This window comes from Eutrigla gurnardus (genome assembly GCF_963514095.1).
Source record: "Eutrigla gurnardus genome assembly, chromosome: 8".
Classification (NCBI taxonomy): domain Eukaryota; kingdom Metazoa; phylum Chordata; class Actinopteri; order Perciformes; family Triglidae; genus Eutrigla; species Eutrigla gurnardus.
In genome coordinates, this window is record NC_139922.1 from 25,689,581 (window position 1) to 25,714,307 (window position 24,727).

Here is a 24,727-nt window from a genome sequence, read left to right on the forward strand (position 1 = left end):
ACTGTCAGTGACGCGTTATCTCCTGTGCCTTTAAAAGACTCAAGTCACAACAGTTATTTACATTTACATTTACATTTACATTTAGGTCATTTAGCAGATGCTTTTGTCCAAAGCGACTTACAATAAGTACATTTGTCAAAAGAAGGAAACAAGGAAACCACAACGTATCATTGCCGATAAAGTAAGAGCTAAAAATAGAACAAGTGTTAGGTCCTCATCTGAGTATTTGAGCACTTCCTCTGTCGCATCCTCACACGTTGTTGCATTGTAACTGCTCCTCTTGTACAAGATTAAAGTCAGACGTCGACTTTACTTCTGTCTCCGATCTCCTCCTTGGGTGAATTTATTTGTTTACGGGAAAATTCTTTTAACAGCTTGTTTCACAATTTCCCGATTTCCTCAAACTCACCTCTGAGACAGAGGCGTGCTCCGTTTACACAGGAGGCCTCCGAAAGTCATGCAGGTCAAAAACAACAGGTTCCCTTCTGAGACATCAGACTCAGTTAAAGGGACACACGGTAACCTTTAGATCATTAAATGCATGAAAATGATCCTCTGTTGGGGAGGGGTGGGGGTGTTTTAGACCGGTCACCACGCTGCTCAAAGAAACACGCACACATATAAGAAAAGAAAAAAACTCAACTCAGATTCAGCAATCAGGAAATACTAGTTCCTCATTGCTAAAATAGTTTCTTTCTCTCACAAATTCATGAAATGTATTATAATCAGAGAAAGTGTTTTTCTCGCAAATGTACCACTTACATCTCAGAAAATATCGGGTTTTTTTTCTCAGAAATGCAGATTTTAATCTACAGTTTTTTTTCTCTGACTTTTGCACTCCCCCCCCCCCCCCCCCCCCCCCCGGCTCTTTATTTATTTATGTTTAACCACAATGGCTCTTTGTATACGCCATCGTATATCACAGCTGTAAAAGAACCTGAAGCACTTTGAGAAGATTATTGAATAAAATATTGAAATATTAATCAGACAAGTTCTTGGTATTTCCTTTGGGTTCATTAATTGAAAAATTAATCACACATTTTAAAAAGAGATTTATAATAATTGATCAATTAGTTTAAAAATAATCCTGATTAACACATTTAAAAAAAATCTTTATAATCGTTAAATATTTTCAATAATTCCTAATTATTTGACACAAGTCGTCTCAAAGGAGATTCCAACATATTTTCTATGAGATTTTATTAATCTGGAGGGAAACTGTTTGTGCAGCAGCTGTAGTACAAAGTAGAAAATGTAACACACTTACAAATTATAACATCAATAATACAAATATCAACAAACCACGACTTTAAGAGGTCAAAAAGTAAGGAGCATACAGATGTTCGACAACTGGCATGTATCTATGGAAATATGCGACATGGCTATATATTACTCCGAAGTATTAATCCTTCATATTTGTAGCTGCCAAAACAAATACTGAACCGTGATTTCCTTCATGCTAACCTGCATATTTTACAAAACAACAAAACAAAATAACTTACTGTGATGATACTAACATAATAAATGATTCAACCAAATAACTTACTGTTATAATAATACTAACTTAAATATAAATTATTTCTGTTAACCAAATAACTTACTTACAATAATAATAATAATACTGACTTGGATAGAAGTGGTAAGAGCAGCTCCAGCCTGAAGCAGATTGTTGTTACTGAGGACAGAACTTCTCATCCCGTCAGACAGATGTTTGTTTGTTTGTTTGTTTGTTTGTGTGAAAGTTTCAGATTATTTACTAAATTCAAACCAGCTTTCTTTTGGAGCTAATAGAGAGCAGCATTTTTACTTTTTTTTTTTTTTTACTTTAAGTGTTTTGGGTCGGATGCCTGAAATAAGGTCAGAGGTCAACGAAGCTGAAGAGATTTTTAGCGATTTGTCCTACAGTAAAAACATGAACAACCATTTTGAAAAAAGGCGGTTGCTAAGAAGCGGTGAAACGAGGCCACAGATGTGATCTTTCCGACTTGTCCGCCTGCGATGCTCAAGCTTGTGTGACCGCGGTGGACTTTGTTTGTAGCCTAGCGTCGCATTTAATTTTCCGGCCAATTGCATTCACGCTCATTATTTTGCTGAACAAAACGTGAAGCATCATAAACTTGGGTTCGCTATTCTGCAATAATCCAACTTCCTGTTCGATCTTCAAAAACGCGGCAGCTGTCTAGAATGGATCGTCTTCGGCGCGGCTGGCATCAGATCCGAGGAGTAGAGTAGATTAAATTATCGCCGTCATCACGGAAGGCGCTTGACGAGCCGGCGTTGGAAAAAGTCACCTCAGAGTAGGTGAGTCTGTTTGAGTCTTCAGCCTGCAAAAAGGAAAACAAAGAGAGGTCAAAGAGTTGTGGCTGGTTCAGATCCACGTTAACTAGCAACTACTGTTGCTGCAGTATGTTCATGAATAGGTCTTTAACATCTTTAACCCTGTTTGGCTCAGGGATCAAAAACAGAAACATCACCATGGAGGGCTTCTGGTTCTGAAAGCTTGTATTCTCTCTGCAGGCCATCAGGGGGCGACTCCTCTGACAGCAACTAATGTTTCCTTTCATGCTACTGTTTTTGAGCCCAATGATGAATCATATCACTATTTTTTTTCTTACATTTTGAATATTGGCTGCTGTGACAACGCTGTAGAAGTCGTCGTCGGCTTCATCTCCGTTTGGATGGGTGTATTTGGCGCGAGCGTGAACTGAAGAGATTTCCACAGGAGACCTGTGCTCTCCGTCCTCTCCGATGTCCTCGTACACTCGGTTGGCCTGTGGGACGGGGGTTTGTATTAAACTCTGCTGGTTTCAAAAACACTCGTGATGCTCGTACGTCTCAGATTCCACCCAAACTCACCTCTGTGACATTGGCATACTGCAATTCCTCAGGAGGTTCTGGAAAAACACAACAGCATCGTGACAAAAGGGAAGTTGGAGGAGTTGCCGGTCCGTGTGAGCGCGTTTCCTGTGACCTCACCTTCGCGTTTTTCAGCCCGCCTCCTGCAGAACATCAGCACGGCCAGCGAGACGAAGATCATGATGACCAGAGTCAGACCCGCATACAGCAGCACATCTGGAGCAGTTTGAGGAGAACAACAACTTGTTGGTTTATGCCAACACTTCCTGGACAGTATACTGTACATATTGTACACATTAAATAAATACATACAGAAACATCATGAGACCTTGTCATGCAGTTTGAGTTGGACATACAATAGGAAATAAACATGCAGATGTAAAAGAGAACCCCTCAAACATAGATACTAGATATATTAGATCTCGGGGTCGATGTTTATCGGCCGGCCGAACGTTAACAGCTTCATCTATCACACACAGTCTGTGGATCTACCTCTAGTTGATGTTCCCTCAGTGGTTGAAGGTGTGGAGCTTCCTGTAGTGGAGCTCAAACTCTGAGTTGTTGCTGCTGCTGTGGAGGCTGATGGGACTGATGATGAAATGGCCAGAAGAGTCCAGTTGGGTTGAGAAGTGGTCGGAGCTGCAGATACAAAAAAAAAATCCTGATGAAACTTTCTTCAGACAGGACAGAGACACCAACGATTGTTTTCATTCTCATGTGGGAACTCACCATCTGTAACAAGGATCTCAAACTGCCTGTATCGAAGTTGAGAGGCTAACTCCAGACCACAAGCGTACCATCCTGAGTCAGACGTAGTCAGCTGTTTGATGCTCACATACAGACCTCCTCCTTCCAAAGAGTCTATATATCTGATGCTGTATCTGTCTTTGTGAGCTGTGTCATCAGTTGTTGTAACGAGGAAGTCTTCCTGGTTTTCACATCGTCCCTTACAGAAGATCTTCCTGCTTCCTGTACGTCGAGGTAAGAAGCACGCCACTGTGACGTCTCCTCCGGTTCTGGAATGAAGGGTTTTTTCTTCAGCAGCGAGTCCATGCAGCTGAGCTGTTGAGAAGATGATCAATCAAACAGTCATCGTCTGTAATGAAGATGATGATCCAGTCACACTGGGAGATTACTGCCATCGTAATATCACCATCTACGCATATTTTGATTGAACGAATTCTGACATTTGTAGCACAAACACATTTACATGTCCAGATTTTGAAAAGTAAATTATTAATTTAAATATGCATAATCTTTCTCTTAATGTTTTTGTGAATGAATAAAAAAATACCAGAAAACTGCTAAAATCTATTAATGAAAACTTTAATTGAAGCACAAACTGTGAAACTGTCACAATTATGTGACAGTTATAAAGTCTTCAAAATGTTGTTCTGCCACTGATCTAAAATTAAAATGACTGATAGATCAGGTGAAACAGTGGTAATGTGTGTAGTGGTGGGAATCGTCAGTCACCTCACGATTCCATTATTAAACGATTCTCTATTGTGGATTTAAATATGTGCTTCATTTTTACACATTAATACAATCAGGTGAATTAAAACCCATTTTTATTTCAGCTCATCAGCGACTTTACAGTTAAAAACGTTTTCTTCAGACAAGAAGGAAGATTTTCACAAAGTAATAAAAACTCACCATTGACAACAATGACTTCAATCTGCTGGTCTTTTGGTATCAAGTCTATTGAACGACACCGGTAGAATCCTGAATCAGACTTGGTCAGCTGTGTGATGGTCAGAAAAGCATTTCCTCGTGAAGTTCCTCCTCTCTGTATCCATTCAATACCGTATCGGCCATCCTGAGCTCTGACACCAGCTGTTTCAATGAGAACGTCTTCTCCTCTACATTGATTCTTACAGAAAATCTTCCTGCTTCCAAATGAAGAAGAGGGACACTGAACTCTGAGATTTTCTCCTTCAGTTCTTGTATAGAAAACTAGAACAGCGTTTCCATCCTGCAAAGCTGTTGAAAAGACAGACAATCATTATTTAGTGTCTGTACTTTCTGTTAAGTTGCTGCCGTCGGATCAAAACGTGTCCTGCTTCACAACAATACAGATCCACAGTCACACTGGGAGCGGCCCAGTTCAACCAGTTCAGTCTGTGACTGAAGATCGTAGACAACCACATTTTGTCCTTGTTATGCTAGACATTACATGGACGCATTATATCAATACAAATCCTTATCATATATTGTTTTTCTCATACTGTGAACATTTGCACCCTCCCTGCTCAATGACAGCTCTATTTAATTATTAAACATAGATTTTTAATAATTGTATTGGAAATTTCTGTTTTACTTAAGAGTCTGATCCGGCAGCATTTGTTTATTTTCTAGTTTCCCCTTTTCCCGGCTTTTCTCTCTTCTTTTCTCACTTTTCACACAACAGCGAGCCATAAAAGCAGAAACTGTTTGCAGCACGATAATGAAACGCATGTAAAACTGTTCTGACGTCAATAGCGACATTAATTTAGGATATATAACAGTTTATCCAACAGGCACGAAAATACATCAAAGCACAGCATATAGCAGAACGGCGGTAACGGCACACCAACAAAGCAGCACACCGTGGGAAACTAAAATCAGCATTAAAAAGGTGAGACAAAACAGGAACCCAAGATATTACAGACATTAAAAGAGTTGATGCAACAAACCACAGCAGCTGTGAAACTTTCATCATCATCAATGTCTAAATACTGCAGGCTTTATTTTGGCTGATCATTGTCACACGTTTCTGCTTTTTGTCTCTTTTTCTGACCAAAGTAGGTCAGTGTTTCCCCTACCATTGTCCAGGCCTGGCGGCTCGCCAGGCCAAGGAGACCTGCCGCCAGGCCAAAAAAAAAATCAATAAACCAAAAATAAGCCACCTATCAATTCATTCATAAATCAATAATCATTTACATTAGGAGCGCCTCCGCGCAGCACAGCAGACTTGCTCCGCAAGACGCGCGGCCTCAACAATCCTCGCCGCGCGCTCCCGCTACGTTCTTCCCTCGTGTACTTTACGTGCTTGATGTTGTTCTGATGCCGTTCCGCCTCGTTAAACCACCACGATGCCGCTTTCTACTTTGAAAACACGGAACGTTGACACTGTATTTTGATAAGCTGTTGCACTCTTCAGACTCGTGGTGTGAGCGGAACCGGTCCATAGGGTCCATAATATTTATTTTATTACATTACATTATTATTTATTTTTACATAATAAAAATGCCGCTGTGTGTCTCCGTCCAAAACCCGCTGCGCTCGCGCTGCCTGCTCGCACAGATCCGCTCGTGCGCACATGCGCTGATGCAGGTCGAGTGTTGTCGAGAAATATAAGCAGAGATGGCGCTCCTTAAAAACAACATCACGCCATGTGTGTGTAGTATTAGGACGTGATGACGTATGTACAACCGGCCAAAGCCCGTTTGCCCATCATTGTTTTTGATAAGATGTGGAACTTTGAGTTAACTGCTGTTGAGTAAACCTATAACTTATATTTTACTTGATAAAATAAGACAATATATGCACTCATATGTCGTTGTAGTGTTTTACAGTATCTGTAGCTATTAATGTGATGCTCATCATTTTCCAGCCATATTTTTCTGGACCCTGATCATTTCCATCAACCAGCACCTTAATAAGTCACTCTCTCCTTGTGATCTTGAATACACTCTGGTTGAACAAAAATGTTGAATGCAAATATAATAATTGCAGAATTGCAGACTGCTTGCTGTGCCACCTGACTTAATCCAACTGCACCAATACACCATCCCACGCGTCTCGTCTCTTTAGGGTTTTTTCGGTGGGTACCACCGGGCCTGAAAAAAATTCTAGGGGAAACACTGTAGGTGTTTTGAATTTTGGGAAGTTGCAACACAGTCGGCCGGCAGACAGACAGGGTGAAGCAACAGAACACCAGAGAGAAAACAAAAAGGGAACAAAATAGATTCTTACTTTTGAAAACAAGACTAGTGATTCCTCACATATTTGCTCCTTAAATGTCAGGATTCTACACTTTTCTTGGTCATATGTCAAAATCTTAAGCTGCATCCCTAAAAACAAGCACTGGACTGTTTTTCTTAGCTTGGTTGTTTGGAAAGTTACTGATAATAACTGAGTTTGCCTTCCTGATGCATGTTTATTTATGAAGCACTTGTGATGAACTTTAAAGGACAGGTTTATGTTTTCTTTAGTCTCTCCTGAAACAATACACAACAATAAACATGTAGATTGGAACAGTTTGTGGTCTTCTGGCCACACAGCGATCCTTATTAAAGATGTTTCAAGCTCACGTGAAGCTTTGGCAGGTCTGAATTAGATCAAATCAAGCAAAGCCTCGTATTAACTCAGACAGTAAAGAAATACCAAGTGTGTGTACTCACAGAGGAGGAAGAAGCAGATGGCAGTGTGAAGGACATTCATGTTGATGCCTCTCGTCCTTCTCCACTGACAAAACCAGGAACTTCTTCTTTCTTTAAATGATGAGTCCCTCCTCCAAACACAAGATTTCATGACCCAGATCTGCTCTCCTCCCCCTCCATCAGTCTGTATTTACACTGCAGGGTCTGAGGTAGGGCTGGGTATTGTTTAGAATCTCACGATTCGATTCAATTTCGATTCGTTGGGTCACGATTCGATTCAATATCGATTCGATTCGATATTGATTGAATTGATCGATTCAGTATCAAGTAGAAATACACAAGTAAGAGTACCAGATAATTTTTTCAAATAATTTATTTAGTTTCATGCCTTATGAACAGCCGTGGTATAACTCATAGCATGATAAAACAGGACACTGCTTTAACACTGAACTACAGTGCATGTAACGGGTTCACACCGGCCACGGAAGCTATGGTAGTAGACAGAAGTAGTGCAGATATACCGGTGAAATGCACATATTTGTTTATCTACTCTTCACATTTACTAAATGTATTGTCTCTTCCTGTTTCCCAGTGCGAGTTGAGATACACAACTATGATCGCATGTCAATCGCGCTATTTTATTTTGAAAATTGGCCGGATTGTCTCGTGTTTCTTTGTGTGATTTACTGCCAGAATTGACGCGTTCGCTCGCGGCACGCGCTAAAAATAGAGCAGACGCCGAAACGATCGCTTCACGGCGCGGGACGGCCGCGCCTATTCGCGGCGCTCCGCGTCTGGTTTGAACTACACTATCGCTTAACAAGGGCGCCGAAAGGAAGCAGGCTCCGCTACGCGCCTATTCGCAGGGCTTCCGCGGCCGGTGTGAACGCTGTACTCACTCTGGTCGCCATATTGTAATGGTTTGGTCTAGTGCGGCCCCCGTCCGTACAGCGCGAATCACACGAGGGTGTCGGTCACAGCGCCCCCACTGGCCAGGGGCTTGAATCGATTCAGAAGATTGCTGAATCGATATTGAATTGCGGGGAAAAGAATCGCAATGCATTGCTGAATCGATATTTTTACCCATCCCTAGTCTGAGGTCAGCTGCACATGTATGTATGACTTTACAGTAGGACCCGATCATTTCCACGATGTGTTAAACGCGGACGGAATCGCCGAATCTGACAGTGAAAATGGAATCAACTGTAAAACGCGGAATTCTGTGGAATTTGTCAACCTCTGGATACAATTTATAAAAATATCTAAAAATGTATGTTTTCTCTTACAATAAGTGTTTGTCACAGCACTTTAGCTGGAAAAGGAAAAAAAATGACATGCTGTTGAGTCTCTACTGTGTTTTAGTGTAATTAATGGGTACATCGCTTCATCCAGCGTCTCTCCTCTCACACTCACAGAAACATTCAGAAATAAATTGATTCCCAACTGAAAGTGAAACGAGTGGATCGACAGATGCGCTGACTTCAGACACAGTAAAAGCATATTTATTCACATTTGTATGGTCTCTGAATGACAAGGAATTAGAATTAGAACTACGAGAAAGTTTCTTCAGTAAAAATGCTATAAAATTGAAAAAACAAAAAAGAATTTAGTAAAATAAAACGGAATCTGGAAAAAATACAAACGGATCTCATAGGACCCTTCTTACCACCGTCATTAAAAACCACTGCATGTTAATGGTCATATTGTGGTGATAAACCACAAATATACAATATACATACAAAATACAGTTATTTGTGTAAAGTTCATATTGATGTCAGATTTCTATGTGACCTTTAAAACCAGTCTTGGTTTATACTACTGTATACTTTATGACAGAAACATGACTCAGCAGAATCACACTCTGATTGGACCAATACAGTAACTGGGGTAATTAAAGTACATTCTTTAGACCTGCAGCTTATCTAATGGAGAGAGGAATTAGATTTGGTATTTACATAGTATAGTATTTACATAATCAGGTTCTAAGCAGCTTTAATGTGTCTAAAAGCTAACATGACGGTAACTCTTGTTCAACAGAAGAGAATGGAATAAGACAATGTCTGTTGCTATTAACTGGTTACCAGCTGGACTTCTTCACTGGTTGTAGTTCTAATACAGTTCTCCTGTCTCTAAATCTTAGTGACATCTCTGTGTAGAAGTATAGTATTGCATCATATTATGTCTATTATGTAAAAGTAAGTCAGATAAATGTATTTGAGTAAAACGCACAACAGTTATCCCTGAAACGCAGCCGAGTACAAGTACAACATGTGGCGTGAAATGGAAACACTAAATTAACAGAATAAGTTCCACAGCGAACCTCCGGTCCGCCATGTTTGTTCTTCAATTCACCCCGACAACAACTTGAACATGAACATTCTAGTAATTCTGGAAAGTTGGGATGCACCAACATGAGAAGCATTTCCACCGTTAGTAAAGTAAAAAAGATTACTATTACTACCAACGTTCAGTGGTGGACAGTAACGGAGTAAATTTACTCAAGTACTGTACTTAAGTACATATCCAGAGGATTTATACTTTACTTGAGTATTAGATTTCTTTGGTACTTATTACTCTTACTTGAATACATTTCCAAGACAAATACTTTTACTTTTACTCAAGTTAATTTCTAGACAGGCTGAAAAGTACTCGTTACTTTCAGGTCTGCTCTTTTTCTTTCTTTCTTTTTTTTTTTAAATACTATTGGACACAAGCTGTGTTTGTCAAAGAAGGAACCCTATCACAGTGCACGCTCTCCACTGGGAACCCCCAAAGACTTTTTTACATTTAAAAGCATGTACATTACTGTAGTGAGGGAGCGGCGTGGGGCGGAGGAACTCCCCGGAGTGGGGGGCAATCAGGGGCTGATGCAGTTCACCTGGGAGGGGGAGGAGACTGACGGGGGTCAGTGGCGGGGAAGAAAACAGGCAGAGGGAGAGACGGCAGGGGGAGAGACGGGAGGACGTGAGCGCCGTCGGCCTGAGCTTTTTGGGAGCCAGTGGCACTGTGGTGGGTGGGTGCTGTTCGCAGTTTATAGTGCTGCCGGCAGTGAAGACAGCTGAGTAGGGGAGTTCGTCGTGTTGATCAGTCCTGTATCAAGGGGGGAGGCCAGAAACCTCCTTTAGGTAGCGAGGGACCGGGAGAGTAGCCGTGCCTTACCTGTGCTCTCATGCAGCGGCCACATCAGTGACGCCGACCACGCTGAACGACTCCACACCTGCCAGCTGAGCGGCCTGTTCTCCGGTGCACAGCCCAGTTCCATTGCCTAGACCCCACGGGGGGGTCTCGTCACCAGACCGGGGCAGGATAAGTCCTTTATTTTAATGATTTTCATATAAACTTATTTGTAGTCTTGTCAGTTAATGTCCGAGTGTTATTTGATTTCCTTCTTAAAGAAAGGTTTTTAATGAACTGACGTCAGTGTGCCAGCGGCCCCGTTAAGGGCAGCTCATTACTCTTGCAGCGCTCTGCCTCCCCCTAGTGTTAAGAGTGGGGTTCGACCCGATATGTTGGTCCCTAAGGAGCCAGTGTGCTTTTGAGCTCCCCTGGTGTGTAGTGTGATACCTGTTCCGGTTGCTGTGCAGTGATTTGTGTGCAGTGTCCCTTGTTGGGTGTGTTCTCTTGTGTGCAGTGTTGGTGTCGCCGGATGGTGGAGTACCTGCCTGACCTGCTGGAGCTGCCCTCATTGGTCTGCTGGGTGCAGACGTCCCTAACCTAAAAATGAATTGGAAATAAAGATTGTCTATTGTTATACATATCTGTCTGTGGTGGGTGCTCTCTGACCTCTAATACCGGACCAGACCGGGTTAACAAAGGTGGTGGCAGCTTGACGCTACTCTAAACATCTAAGACCACAAAATGTATTACAGTACCTTTAAAAGCAAGTACTTTTTTACTCTTACTCGAGTACCATGTCGACTGAGCTACTTTTACTTGTAACGGAGTCAATTTTGACCAGTAGTATTTGTACTCTTACTCAAGTACTGGGGTCGAGTACTCTGTCCATCTCTGCCAACGTTACACATTCCTTCACAGACACAGTTTAAATATTAAAATGGAACAAAAGTGCTAACGAGAACAGCCCGAGGAGCTAGCTTAACTTACCGGCTAACTGACGAAGAGGGAAAAACGGCGCTCCTCGAGTCATTTGTAGCTTCTTCCTAAAGTTAACTTTTCACTGTTATCTGTTGAAATGTCTTATATGTATTTAATATTGTACCTCATATCATGTAATTAAATAATAACATGGCGGCTCTGTGGTCTGCGCCAAGACGACCGTAGCGAAACATCAACGAGATCGCGGCTTCTCTCTCCCTCTCCTTCCGGCCCGCCCTTCACAATAAAAGCCCCGGAAACCCTTCAGACTGGACCGCTACTAACCAGAGGAGCCTATATTAAAAGGTAAAGTAACAAATAGCTTTACATTATAGTTACGTTCATGACTTATTTTTTCTCAAGCTCAATGAGGAGATACAAAAGCGTTTTTGTTTCCCTTTTCCTTTTTTTTTTAACCTTGTGGACTTCTCGTCTGTATTTCTATGACATTTTAATTGTAAATTGTTTCACCTTTACTGTATTATTTTACTGTTCGGTGAAGCACTTCACATTGCCTTGATGTATGAAAGGTGCTATACCAATAAAGTTGCCATGTTGCCCTTTGCTCCTCTCTCAAGTTCACTTTCTCTAGCCGGAAATGACACTGATGTACTTCCTGTCAATTTTAGTGAAAGATGGGACTTGAAATGAAAATGAAGGAATCTGACTGGCTTAAAACAACTTTAATTGAAAGCATTAATTCATAACAAATTAAATTAAAGAAATTCATTTAATTTTAACCCCGTCAATTAATCTGGGTGTTATTGACTTTAGAAGAATAGTTTTGCAGAGATTAAAAGTTTCTCCATCGTTTTCACCAAAAACACTTCTTGTGACTTTAAATATTATTAATGACCAGAAATATGTGTGATGCATTCTTTTTGAGTCTGGTTTGGGTCCTCTCACCACCACCAATAAACACACGTATGTATGCAATAGGGAATATATATATAAACGTGTCTACGCAGCACCGTCGTTTTCCTGATGCTTTCTTGTGTTTTTCTTGCTGTTTTTAATAATAATAATAAACTTTATTTCTATAGCACTTTTCTTAACACAGTTACAAAGTGCTTTCCAGAACAACAGAACATAAAACCAAACCCAAAACAGAAACAACAAATAAAACAGTGGGATCAAGAAAGCATCAAATATAAACACTGAGGATAAAATAAATAAGGAAAACATATTAAAAGATCAAGGAGCAATGAAAAAGCCTAGCATCAAATTAAATAATCATGAACGCTTTCCTATTTAAAAAAAAAAAGGTTTTAAGAAGAGATTTAAAAGAAGGTAAAGTTGTGGTGAGTCTGATCTCAGAAGGAAGAGAGTTCCACAGTTTTGGGGCTTGCACAGCAAGTCGGGATCTGGGAACAACCAGCGGAGCTGCATTTGCTGATCTGAGGGAGCAGGAGCACCCAGGCACATAGGGGGTCAATAAATGTTTAATATATTTTGGAGCTAGGCTGTGTAATGCTTTAACAGTAATCATTAAAATTTTAAATTCAATACGGAATTTTACGTGTAACTTAGCTAGCACAGGAGTGATGTGCTCATATTTCTTGGTGCCTGTTAAAATTTGTGCCGCAGCGTTCTGCACCAGTTGGAGTCGGTGAAGGGAGTTCTTGCTGATACCAACATAAAGTGCATTGCAATAATCTAAGCGTGAGAAAATAGAAGCATGTCAAACCTTGTGTAAATCTGAAGAACATAAAAAAGATCTGATTTTGGAGATATTTTTTAGCTGAAAGAAGCAGGACTGAACAATTTTAGTCTTTACTTGAGTCTCAAAACAGAGATCTGTATCAAACGTTACCCCAAGACTTTATATTTTTTGAAAGGGACCCAAGCTTGCTATGAACACAGCTGGTAGAGTTCATAGGACCAGTAACTATGATCTCATTTTTGTCCTCATTGAATTTCAAGAAGTTTTGAGACATCCAGCATTTGACATCGTTGAAGCATGAGAGGAGGATGTCTAAGCTGCTGGAGTTATTGGATTCTACTGCTTTACACGAGTAAAAGTGAAAACGTACGTAAGTAGGACGTAGAAAGTATCTCTATGAAGGACATTTCTACTGCCGTTTTTTTTTGTTTTTTGCAAGACTAACTGAATCTGGGGCTGCACGGTGGTGTAGTGGGTAGCATTGTCGCCTCACAGCGGGGTTCGATTCCCGGGTCGGGTTCGGGTTCCTTCTGTGTGGAGTTTGCATGTTCTCCCCGTGTGAGCGTGGGTTCTCTCCGGGTTCTCCGGCTTCCTCCCACAGTCCAAAGACATGCAGGATGGGGATAGGTTCATTGGTGACTCTAAATTGCCCGTAGGTGTGAATGTGAGTGTGAATGGTTGTTTGTCTCTACATGCTGGACCTGTGATAGACTGGCGTCCTGTCCAGGGTGTACCCTGCCTTCACCCAATGACAGCTGGGATCAGCTCCAGCCCCCCCGCGACCCTGAATACAGGATAAGCGGTAGACAATGGATGGATGGATGGATAACTGAATCTGGCATCATATTAATAATACAAATAATCTAAAATTCCCCTCAAATGCATTAAAACTAAAGTAATGAGCCTGTTTTGAAAATGTGAGGAGTAAAAAAATTGTTTTACAAAAGTAAAAAGGTGTCAGAAAAATAAAGTACAGATACCTGAAAATTCTACTTGACTACAGTAACAAAGTATTTGTACTTTTGTATTTGTAGTGTCACCTTTGACCCGGGGGGGTTGGTCCTCACTGAGAACTGGATGCAGCAGTGCAGCTCAGTCTTTTGTCGTCGGCGTTAATTTGAGAGATTTCCACAGGAGACCTTCGGGAAGAAGACAGGTTTGTATTTGTTATAAGAATTTTGTATAACCTCATGTCTTAAAGTTTCCTTTGTTCAGGTTACAGCTTTATGTGTTGAACTGTTTATTACTTTAGTCTCCCCATGGCTGACCTAAATGTTATCAGAGGCCTGGTAGTCATGATGTCTAGTTCTACATGAAGGTTAACTGTCAGTGACGCGTTATCTCTTGTGCCTTTAAAAGACTCAAGTCACAACAGTTATTTACATTTACATTTACATTTACATTTAGGTCATTTAGCAGATGCTTTTGTCCAAAGCGACTTACAATAAGTACATTTGTCAAAAGAAGGAAACAAGGAAACCACAACGTATCATTGCCGATAAAGTAAGAGCTAAAAATAGAACAAGTGTTAGGTCCTCATCTGAGTATTTGAGCACTTCCTCTGTCGCATCCTCACACGTTGTTGCATTGTAACTGCTCCTCTTGTACAAGATTAAAGTCAGACGTCGACTTTACTTCTGTCTCCGATCTCCTCCTTGGGTGAATTTATTTGTTTACGGGAAAATTCTTTTAACAGCTTGTTTCACAATTTCCCGATTTCCTCAAACTCACCTCTGAGACAGAAGCGTGCTCCGTTTACACAGGAGGCCTCCGAAAGTCATGCAGGTCAAAAACAACAGGTTCCCTTCTGAGACATCAGACTCAGTTAAAGGGACACACGGTAACCTTTAGATCATTAAATGCATGAAAATGATCCTCTGTTGGGGAGGGGTGGGGGTGTTTTAGACCGGTCACCACGCTGCTCAAAGAAACACGCACACATATAAGAAAAGAAAAAAAACTCAACTCAGATTTAGCAATCAGGAAATACTAGTTCCTCATTGCTAAAATAGTTTTTTCTCTCTCACAAATTCATGAAATGTATTATAATCTCAGAGACTATTCAAGTGTTTTTCTCGCAAATCTCAGAAAATATCAGGGTTTTTTTTCTCAGAAATGCAGATTTTAATCTAGAGTTTTTTTCTCCGACTTTTGCACCCCCCCCCCCCCCCCTCGGCTCTTTATTTATTTATGTTTAACCACAATGGCTCTTTGTATACGCCATCGTATATCACAACATATTATTGAATAAAATATTGAAATATTAATCAGACAAGTTCTTGGTATTTCTTTTGGGTTCATTCATTGAAATATTAATCACACATTTTAAAAAGAGATTTATAATAATTGATCAATTAGTTTAAAAATAATCCTGATTAACACATTTAAAAAAATCTTTATAATCGTTAAATATTTTCAATAATTCCTAATTATTTGACACAAGTCGTCTCAAAGGAGATTCCAACATATTTTCTATGGGATTTTATTAATCTGGAGGGAAACTGTTTGTGCAGCAGCTGTAGTACAAAGTAGAAAAGGGTGCAAATGTAACACACTTACAAATTATAACATCAATAATACAAATATCAACAAACCACGACATTAAGAGGTCAAAAAGTAAGGAGCATACAGATGTTCGACAACTGGCATGTATCTATGAAAATATGCGACATGGCTATATATTACTCCGAAGTATTAATCCTTCATATTTGTAGCTGCCAAAACAAATACTGAACCGTGATTTCCTTCATGCTAACCTGCATATTTTACAAAACAACAAAACAAAATAACTTACTGTGATGATACTAACATAATAAATGATTCAACCAAATAACTTACTGTTATTATAATACCAACTTAAATATAAATTATTTCTGTTAACCAAATAACTTACTTACAATAATAATAATAATAATAATACTGACTTGGATAGAAGTGGTAAGAGCAGCTCCAGCCTGAAGCAGATTGTTGTTACTGAGGACAGAACTTCTCATCACGTCAGACAGATGTGATGACAAACCAGACAAACCAGCTTTCTGTTGGAGCTTCTAGAGAGCAGCATTTTTACTTTTTTTTTTTTTTTTACTTTAAGTGGTCGGATGCCTGAAATAAGGTCAGAGGTCAACGAAGCTGAAGAGATTTTTAGCGATTTGTCCTACAGTAAAAACATGAACAACCATTTTGAAAAAAGGCGGTTGCTAAGAAGCGGCGAAACGAGGCCACAGATGTGATCTTTCCGACTTGTCTGCCTGCGATGCTCAAGCTTGTGTGACCGCGGTGGACTTTGTTTGTAGCCTAGCATAGCATTTAATTTTCCGGCCAATTGCATTCACGCTCATTATTTTGCTGAACAAAACGTGAAGCATCATAAACTTGGGTTCGCTATTCTGCAATAATCCAACTTCCTGTTCGATCTTCAAAAACGCGGCAGCTGTCTAGAACGGATCGTCTTCGGCGCGGCTGGCATCAGATCCGAGGAGTAGAGTAGATTAAATTATCGCCGTCATCACGGAAGGCGCTTGACGAGCCGGCGTTGGAAAAAGTCACCTCAGAGTAGGTGAGTCTGTTTGAGTCTTCAGCCTGCAAAAAGGAAAACAAAGAGAGGTCAAAGAGTTGTCGCTGGTTCAGATCCACGTTTACTAGCAACTACTGTTGCTGCAGTATGTTCATGAATAGGTCTTTAACATCTTTAACCCTGTTTGGCTCAGGGATCAAAAACAGAAACATCACCATGGAGGGCTTCTGGTTCTGAAAGCTTGTATTCTCTCTGCAGGCCATCAGGGGGCGACTCCTCTGACAGCAACTAATGTTTCCTTTCATGCTACTGTTTTTGAGCCCAATGATGAATCATATCACTATTTTTTTTCTTACATTTTGAATATTGGCTGCTGTGACAACGCTGTAGAAGTCGTCGTTGGCTTCATCTCCGTTTGGATGGGTGTATTTGGCGCGAACATGAACTGAAGAGATTTCCACAGGAGACCTGTGCTCTCTGTTCTCTCCGATGTCCTCGTACACTCGGTTGGCCTGTGGGACGGGGGTTTGTATTAAACTCTGCTGGTTTCAAAAACATTTGTGATGCTCGTACGTCTCAGATTCCACCCAAACTCACCTCTGTGACATTGGCAAACTGCGATTCCTCAGGAGGTTCTGGAAAAACACAACAGCATCGTGACAAAAGGGAAGTTGGAGGAGTTGCCGGTCCGTGTGGACGTGTTTCCTGTGACCTCACCTTCGCGTTTTTCAGCCCGCCTCCTGCAGAACATCAGCACAGCCAGCGAGACGAAGATCATGATGACCAGAGTCAGACCCGCATACAGCAGCACATCTGGAGCAGTTTGAGGAGAACAACAACTTGTTGGTTTATGTCGACACTTCTTGGTGGACGAAGACGAGTCCCGTCCTGCCCCTGCATACAGTATACTGTACATATTGTACACATTAGATAAATACATACAGAAACATCATGAGACCTTGTCATGCAGTTTGAGTTTGACATACAATAGGAAATAAACATGCAGATGTAAAAGAGAACCCCTCAAACATAGATACTAGATATATTAGATCTCGGGGTCGATGTTTATCGGCCGGCCGAACGTTAAAAGCTTCATCTATCACACACAGTCTGTGGATCTACCTCTAGTTGATGTTCCCTCAGTGGTTGAAGGTGTGGAGCTTCCTGAAGTGGAGCTCAAACTCTGAGTTGTTGCTGCTGCTGTGGAGGCTGATGGGACTGATGATGAAATGGCCAGAAGAGTCCAGTCGGGTTGAGAAGTGGTCGGAGCTGCAGATACAAAAAAAAAGTCCTGATGAAACTTTCTTCAGACAGGACAGAGACACCAACAAGCGTTTTCATTCTCATGTGGGAACTCACCATCTGTAACAAGGATCTCAAACTGCCTGTATCGAGGTTGAGAGGCTAACTCCAGACCACAAGCGTACCATCCTGAGTCAGACGTAGTCAGCTGTTTGATGCTCACATACAGACCTCCTCCTCCTACCAAAAAGTCTATATATCTGATGCTGTATCTGTTGTTGTGAGCTGTGCCATCAGTTGTTGTAACGAGGAAGTCTTCCTGGTTTTCACATCGTCCCTTACAGAAGATCTTCCTGCTTCCTGTATGAGGAGGTAAGAAGCACGCCACTGTGACGTCTCCTCCGGTTCTGGAATGAAGGGTTTTTTCTTCAGCAGCGAGTCCATGCAGCTGAGCTGTTGAGAAGATGATCAATCAAACAGTCATTGTCTGTAATGAAGATGATGATCCAGTCACACTGGGAGATTACTGCCATCGTAATATCACCATCTACGCATATTTTGATTGAATGAATTCTGACATTTGTAGCACAAACACATTTACATGTCCAGATTTTAAAAAGTAAATTATTTATTTAAATATGTATAATCTTTATTTTAATGTTTTTGTGAATGAATAAAAAAATACCAGAAAACTGCTAAAATCTATTCATGAAAACTTTAATAGAAGCACAAACTGTGAAACTGTCACAATTATGTGACAGTTATAAAGTCTTCAAAATGTTCTTCTGCCACTGATCTGAAATGAAAATGACTGATAGATCAGGTGAAACAGTGGTAATGTGTGTAGTGGTGGGAATCATCAGTCACCTCACGATTCCATTATTAAACGATTCTCTATTTTGGATTTAAATATGTGCTTCATTTTTACACATTAATACAATCAGGTGAATTAAAACCCATTTTTATTTCAGCTCATCAGCGACTTTACAGTTAAAAAAGTTTTCTTCAGACAAGAAGGAAGATTTTCACAAAGTAATAAAACTCACCATTGACAACAATGATTTCAATCTGCTGGGCTGTTGGTGTCGAGTCTATTGAATGACACCGGTAGAATCCTGAATCAGACTTGGTCAGCTGTGTGATGGTCAGAAAAACATCTCCTTGTGAAGTTCCTCCTCTCTGTATCCATTCAATACTGTATCGGCCATCCTGAGCTCTGACACCAGTTGTTTCAATGAGAATGTCTTCTTGTCTACATCGACTCTTACAGAAAATCTTCCTGCTTCCAAATGAAGAAGAGGGACACTGAACTCGGAGATTTCCTCCTTCAGTTATTGTATAGACATCTAAAAAGGCGTTTCCATCCTGCAAAGCTGTTGAAAAGACAGACAATCATTATTTAGTGTCTGTACTTTCTGTTAAGTTGCTGCCGTCGGATCAAAACGTGTCCTGCTTTACAACAATACAGATCCACAGTCACACTGGGAGCGGCCCAGTTCAACCAGTTCAGTCTGTGACTGAAGATCAAACAGACAAATCCTTATCATATATTGTTTTTCTCATACTGTGAATATTTGCACCCTCCCTGCTCAATGACAGCTCTATTTAATTATTAAACATATATTTTTAATAATTGTATTGGAAACTTCTGTTTTACTTAAGAGTCTGATCCGGCAGCATTTGTGTATTTTCTAGTTTCCCCTTTTCCCGGCTTTTCTCTCTTCTTTTCTCACTTTTCACACAACAGCGAGCCATAAAAGCAGAAACTGTTAGCAGCACGATAATGAAACGCATGTAAAACTGTTCTGACGTCAATAGCGACATTAATTTAGGATATATAACAGTTTATCCAACAGGCACGAAAATACATCATAGCACAACATATAGCAGAACGGCGGTAACGGCACACCAACAAAGCAGCACACCGTGGGAAACTAAAATCAGCATTAAAAAGGTGAGACAAAACAGGAACCCAAGATATTACAGACATTAAAAGAGTTGATGCAACAAACCACAGCAGCTGTGAAACTTTCATCACCAATGTCTAAATACTGCAGGCTTTATTTTGGCTGATCATTGTCACACGTTTCTGCTTTTTGTCTCTTTTTCTGACCAAAGTAGGTGTTTTGAATTTTGGGAAGTTGCAACACAGTCGGCCGGCAGACAGACAGGCTGAAGCAACAGAACACCAGACAGAAAACAAAAAGGAAACAAAATAGATTCTTACTTTTGAAAACAAGACTAGTGATTCCTCACATATTTGCTCCTTAAATGTCAGGATTCTACACTTTTCTTGGTCATATGTCAAAATCTTAAGCTGCATCCCTAAAAACAAGCACTGGACTGTTTTTCTTAGCTTGGTTGTTTGGAAAGTTACTGATAATAACCGAGTTTGCCTTCCTGATGCATGTTTATTTATGAAGCACTTGTGATGAACTTTAAAGCACAGGTTCATGTTTTCTCTAGTCTCTCCTGAAACAATACACAACAATAAACATGTAGATTGGAACAGTTTGTGGTCTTCTGGCCACACAGCGATCCTTATTAAAGCTGTTTCAAGCTCACGTGAAGCTTCGGCAGGTCTGAATTAGATCAAATCAAGCGAAGCCTCGTATTAACTCAGACAGTAAAGAAATACCAAGTGTGTGTACTCACAGAGGAGGAAGAAGCAGATGGCAGTGTGAAGGACATTCATGTTGATGCCTCTCGTCCTTCTCCACTGACAAAACCAGGAACTTCTTCTTTCTTTAAATGATGAGTCCCTCCTCCAAACACAAGATTTCATGACCCAGATCTGCTCTCCTCCCCCTCCATCAGTCTGTATTTACACTGCAGGGCCTGAGGTCAGCTGCACATGTATGTATGACTTTACAGTAGGACCCGATCATTTCCACGATGCGTTAAACGCGGACGGAATCGCTGAATCTGACAGTGAAAATGGAATCAACTGTAAAACGCGGAATTCTGTGGAATTTGTCAACCTCTGGATACAATTTATAAAAATATCAAAAAATGTATGTTTTCTCTTACAATAAGTGTTTGTCACAGCACTTTAGCTGGAAAAGGAAAAAAAAAACATGCTGATGAGTCTCTACTGTGTTTTAGTGTAATTAATGGGTACATCGCTTCATCCAGCGTCTCTCCTCTCACACTCACAGAAACATTCAGAAATAAATTGATTCCCAACTGAAAGTGAAACGAGTGGATCGACAGATGCGCTGACTTCAGACACAGTAAAAGCATATTTATTCACATTTGTATGGTCTCTGAATGACAAGGAATTAGAATTAGAACTACGAGAAAGTTTCTTCAGTAAAAATGCTATAAAATAGAAAAAACAAGAAAGAATTTAGTAAAATAAAACGGAATCTGGAAAAAATAAAAACGGATCTCATAGGACCCTTCTTTCCACCGTCATTAAAAACCACTGCATGTTAATGGTCATATTGTGGTGATAAACCACAAATATACAATATACATACAAAATACAGTTATTTGGGTAAAGTTCATATTGATGTCAGATTTCAATGTGACCTTTAAAACCAGTCTTGGTTTATACTACTGTATACTTTATGACAGAAACATGACTCAGCAGAATCACACTCTGATTGGACCAATACAGTAACTGGGGTAATTAAAGTACATTCTTTAGACCTGCAGCTTATCTAATGGAGAGAGGAATTAGATACGGTATTTACATAGTATAGTATTTACATAATCAGGTTCTAAGCAGCTTTAATGTGTCTAAAAGCTAACATGACGGTAACTCTTGTTCAACAGAAGAGAATGGAATAAGACAATGTCTGTTGCTTTTAACTGGTTACCAGCTGGACTTCTTCACTGGTTGTAGTTCTAATACAGTTCTCCTGTCTCTAAATCTTAGTGACGTCTCTGTGTAGAAGTATAGTATTGCATCATATTATGTCTATTATGTAAAAGTAAGTCAGATAAATGTATTTGAGTAAAACGCACAACAGTTATCTCTGAAACGCAGCCGAGTACAAGTACAACATGTGGCGTGAAATGGAAACACTAAATTAACAGAATAAGTTCCACAGCGAACCTCCGGTCCGCCATGTTTGTTCTTCAATTCACCCCGACAACAACTTGAACATGAACATTCTAGTAATTCTGGAAAGTTGGGATGCACCGACATGAGAAGCATTTCCACCGTTAGTAAAGTAAAAAAGATTACTATGACTACCAACGTTCAGTGGTGGACAGTAACGGAGTAAATTTACTCAAGTACTGTACTTAAGTACATATCCAGAGGATTTATACTTTACTTGAGTATTAGATTTCTTTGGTACTTATTACTCTTACTTGAATACATTTCCAAGACAAATACTTTTACTTTTACTCGAGTTAATTTCTAGAAAGGCTGAAAAGAACTTGTTACTTTCAGGTCTGCTCTTTTTCTTTCTTTTTTTTTTTTTAAATACTATTGGACACAAGCTGTGTTTGTCAAAGAAGGAACCCTATCACAGTGCACGCTCTCCACTGGGAACCCCCAAAGACTTTTTTACATTTAAAAGCATGTACATTACTGTAGTGAGGGAGCGGCGTGGGGCGGAGGAACTCCCCGGAGTGGGGGGCAATCAGGGGCTGATGCATTTCACCTGGGAGGGGGAGGAGACTGACGGGGGTCAGTGGCGGGGAAGAAAAGAGGCAGAGGGAGAGACGGCAAGGGAAGAGACGGGAGGACGTGAGCGCCGTCGGCCTGAGCTTTTTGGGAGCCAGTGGCACTGTGGTGGGTGGGTGCTGTTCGCAGTTTATAGTGCTGCCGGCAGTGAAGACAGCTGAGTAGGGGAGTTCGTCGTGTTGATCAGTCCTGTATCAAGAGGGGAGGCCAGAAACCTCCTTTAGGTAGCGAGGGACCGGGGGAGTAGCCGTGCCTTACCTGTGCTCTCATGCAGCGGCCACATCAGTGACGCCGGTCCACGCTGAACGACTCCACACCTGCCAGCTGAGCGGCCTGTTCTCCGGTGCACAGCCCAGTTCCATTGCCTAGACCCCACGGGGGGGTCTAATCACCAGACCGGGGCAGGATAAGTCCTTTATTTTAATAATTTTCATATAAACTTATTTGTAGTCTTGTCAGTTAATGTCCGAGTGTTATATGATTTCCTTCTTAAAGAAAGGTTTTTAATGAACTGACGTCAGTGTGCCAGCGGCCCCGTTAAGGGCAGCCCATTACTCTTGCAGCGCTCTGCCTCCCCCTAGTGTTAAGAGTGGGGTTCGACCAGATATGTTGTAGTGGTCCCTAAGGAGCCAGTGTGATTTTGAGCTCCCATGGTGTGTAGTGTGATACCTGTTCCGGTTGCTGTGCAGTGATTTGTGTGCAGTGTCCCTTGTTGGGTGTGTTCTCTTGTGTGCAGTGTTGGTGTCGCCGGATGGTGGAGTACCTGCCTGACCTGCTGGAGCTGCCCTCATTGGTCTGCTGGGTGCAGACGTCCCTAACCTAAAAATGAATTGGAAATAAAGATTGTCTATTGTTATACATATCTGTCTGTGGTGGGTGCTCTCTGACCTCTAATACCGGACCAGACCGGGTTAACAAAGGTGGTGGCAGCTTGACGCTACTCTAAACATCTAAGACCACAAAATGTATTACAGTACCTTTAAAAGCAAGTACTTTTTTACTCTTACTCGAGTACCATGTCGACTGAGCTACTTTTACTTGTAACGGAGTACATTTTGACCAGTAGTATTTGTACTCTTACTCAAGTACTGGGGTCGAGTACTCTGTCCATCTCTGCCAACGTTACACATTCCTTCACAGACACAGTTGAAATATTAAAATGGAACAAAAGTGCTAACGAGAACAGCCCGAGGAGCTAGCTTAACTTACCGGCTAACTGACGAAGAGGGGAAAACGGCGCTCCTCGAGTCATTTGTAGCTTCTTCCTAAAGTTAACTTTTCACTGTTATCTGTTGAAATGTCTTATATGTATTTAATATTGTACCTCATATCATGTAATTAAATAATAACATGGCGGCTCTGTGCGCCAAGACGACCGTAGCGAAACATCAACGAGATCGCGGCTTCTCTCTCCCTCTCCTTCTGGCCCGCCCTTCACAATAAAAGCCCCGGAAACCCTTCAGACTGGACCGCTACTAACCAGTGGAGCCTATATTAAAAGGTAAAGTAACAAATAGCTTTACATTATGGTTACGTTTAAGACTTATTTTTTCTCAAGCTCAATGCAGAGATACAAAAGCGTTTTTGTTTCCCTTTTCCTTTTTTTTTTTTAACCTTGTGGACTTCTCGTCTGTATTTCTATGACATTTTAATTGTAAATTGTTTCACCTTTACTGTATTATTTTACTGTTCGGTGAAGCACTTCACATTGCCTTGATGTATGAAAGGTGCTATACCAATAAAGTTGCCATGTTGCCCTTTGCTCCTCTCTCAAGTTCACTTTCTCTAGCCAGAAATGACACTAATGTACTTCCTGTCAATTTTAGTGAAAGATGGGACTTGAAATGAAACCGAAGGAATCTGACTGGCTTAAAACAACTTTAATTGAAAGCATTAATTCATAACAAATTCAATTAAAGAAATTCATTTAATTTTAACCCCGTCAATTAATCTGGGTTTTATTGACTTTAGAAGAATAGTTTTGCAGAGATTAAAAGTTTCTCCATCGTTTTCACCAAAAACACTTCTTGTGACTTTAAATATTATTAATGACCAGAAATATGTGTGATGCATTCTTTTTGAGTCTGGTTTGGGTCCTCTCACCACCACCAATAAACACATGTATGTATGCAATAGGGAATATATATATAAACGTGTCTACGCAGCACCGTCGTTTTCCTGATGCTTTCTTGTGTTTTTCTAGCTGTTTTTAATAATAATAATAATCTTTATTTCTATAGCAATTTTCTTAACACAGTTACAAAGTGCTTTCCAGAACAACAGAACATAAAACCAAACCCAAAACAGAAACAACAAATAAAACAGTGGGATCAAGAAAGCATCAAATATAA

General features: G+C 40.6%; 2 protein-coding genes across 3 annotated transcripts; both read right to left on the bottom strand.

Moving 5' to 3' along the window:
- Positions 1-1,082: 1,082 nt before the first annotated feature.
- Positions 1,083-7,541, bottom strand: LOC311017657 (uncharacterized protein). The gene is made up of 8 exons (XM_084016146.1): positions 7,242-7,541; positions 4,513-4,839; positions 3,586-3,918; positions 3,349-3,495; positions 2,977-3,072; positions 2,857-2,894; positions 2,616-2,771; positions 1,083-2,324 (listed from the first exon to the last, which is right to left on the bottom strand). The coding sequence occupies exons 1-8, from the start codon at positions 7,369-7,371 to the stop codon at positions 2,211-2,213; spliced, it is 1,341 nt and encodes a 446-aa protein (XP_083872272.1). The 5' UTR covers positions 7,372-7,541; the 3' UTR covers positions 1,083-2,210.
- An 8,877-nt stretch (positions 7,542-16,418) lies between these two features.
- On the bottom strand, positions 16,419-20,440 carry LOC311017659 (uncharacterized protein). 2 transcript variants are annotated; one of them, XM_084016150.1, is made up of 8 exons: positions 20,390-20,440; positions 18,781-19,107; positions 17,852-18,187; positions 17,615-17,710; positions 17,210-17,305; positions 17,090-17,127; positions 16,849-17,004; positions 16,419-16,557 (listed from the first exon to the last, which is right to left on the bottom strand). In XM_084016150.1, the coding sequence occupies exons 1-8, from the start codon at positions 20,427-20,429 to the stop codon at positions 16,444-16,446; spliced, it is 1,203 nt and encodes a 400-aa protein (XP_083872276.1). In that variant the 5' UTR covers positions 20,430-20,440; the 3' UTR covers positions 16,419-16,443. The 2 variants fall into 2 exon arrangements, with proteins under 2 accessions (XP_083872276.1, XP_083872275.1); XM_084016149.1 differs by having other exon boundaries at positions 17,615-17,761.
- Positions 20,441-24,727: the final 4,287 nt, after the last annotated feature.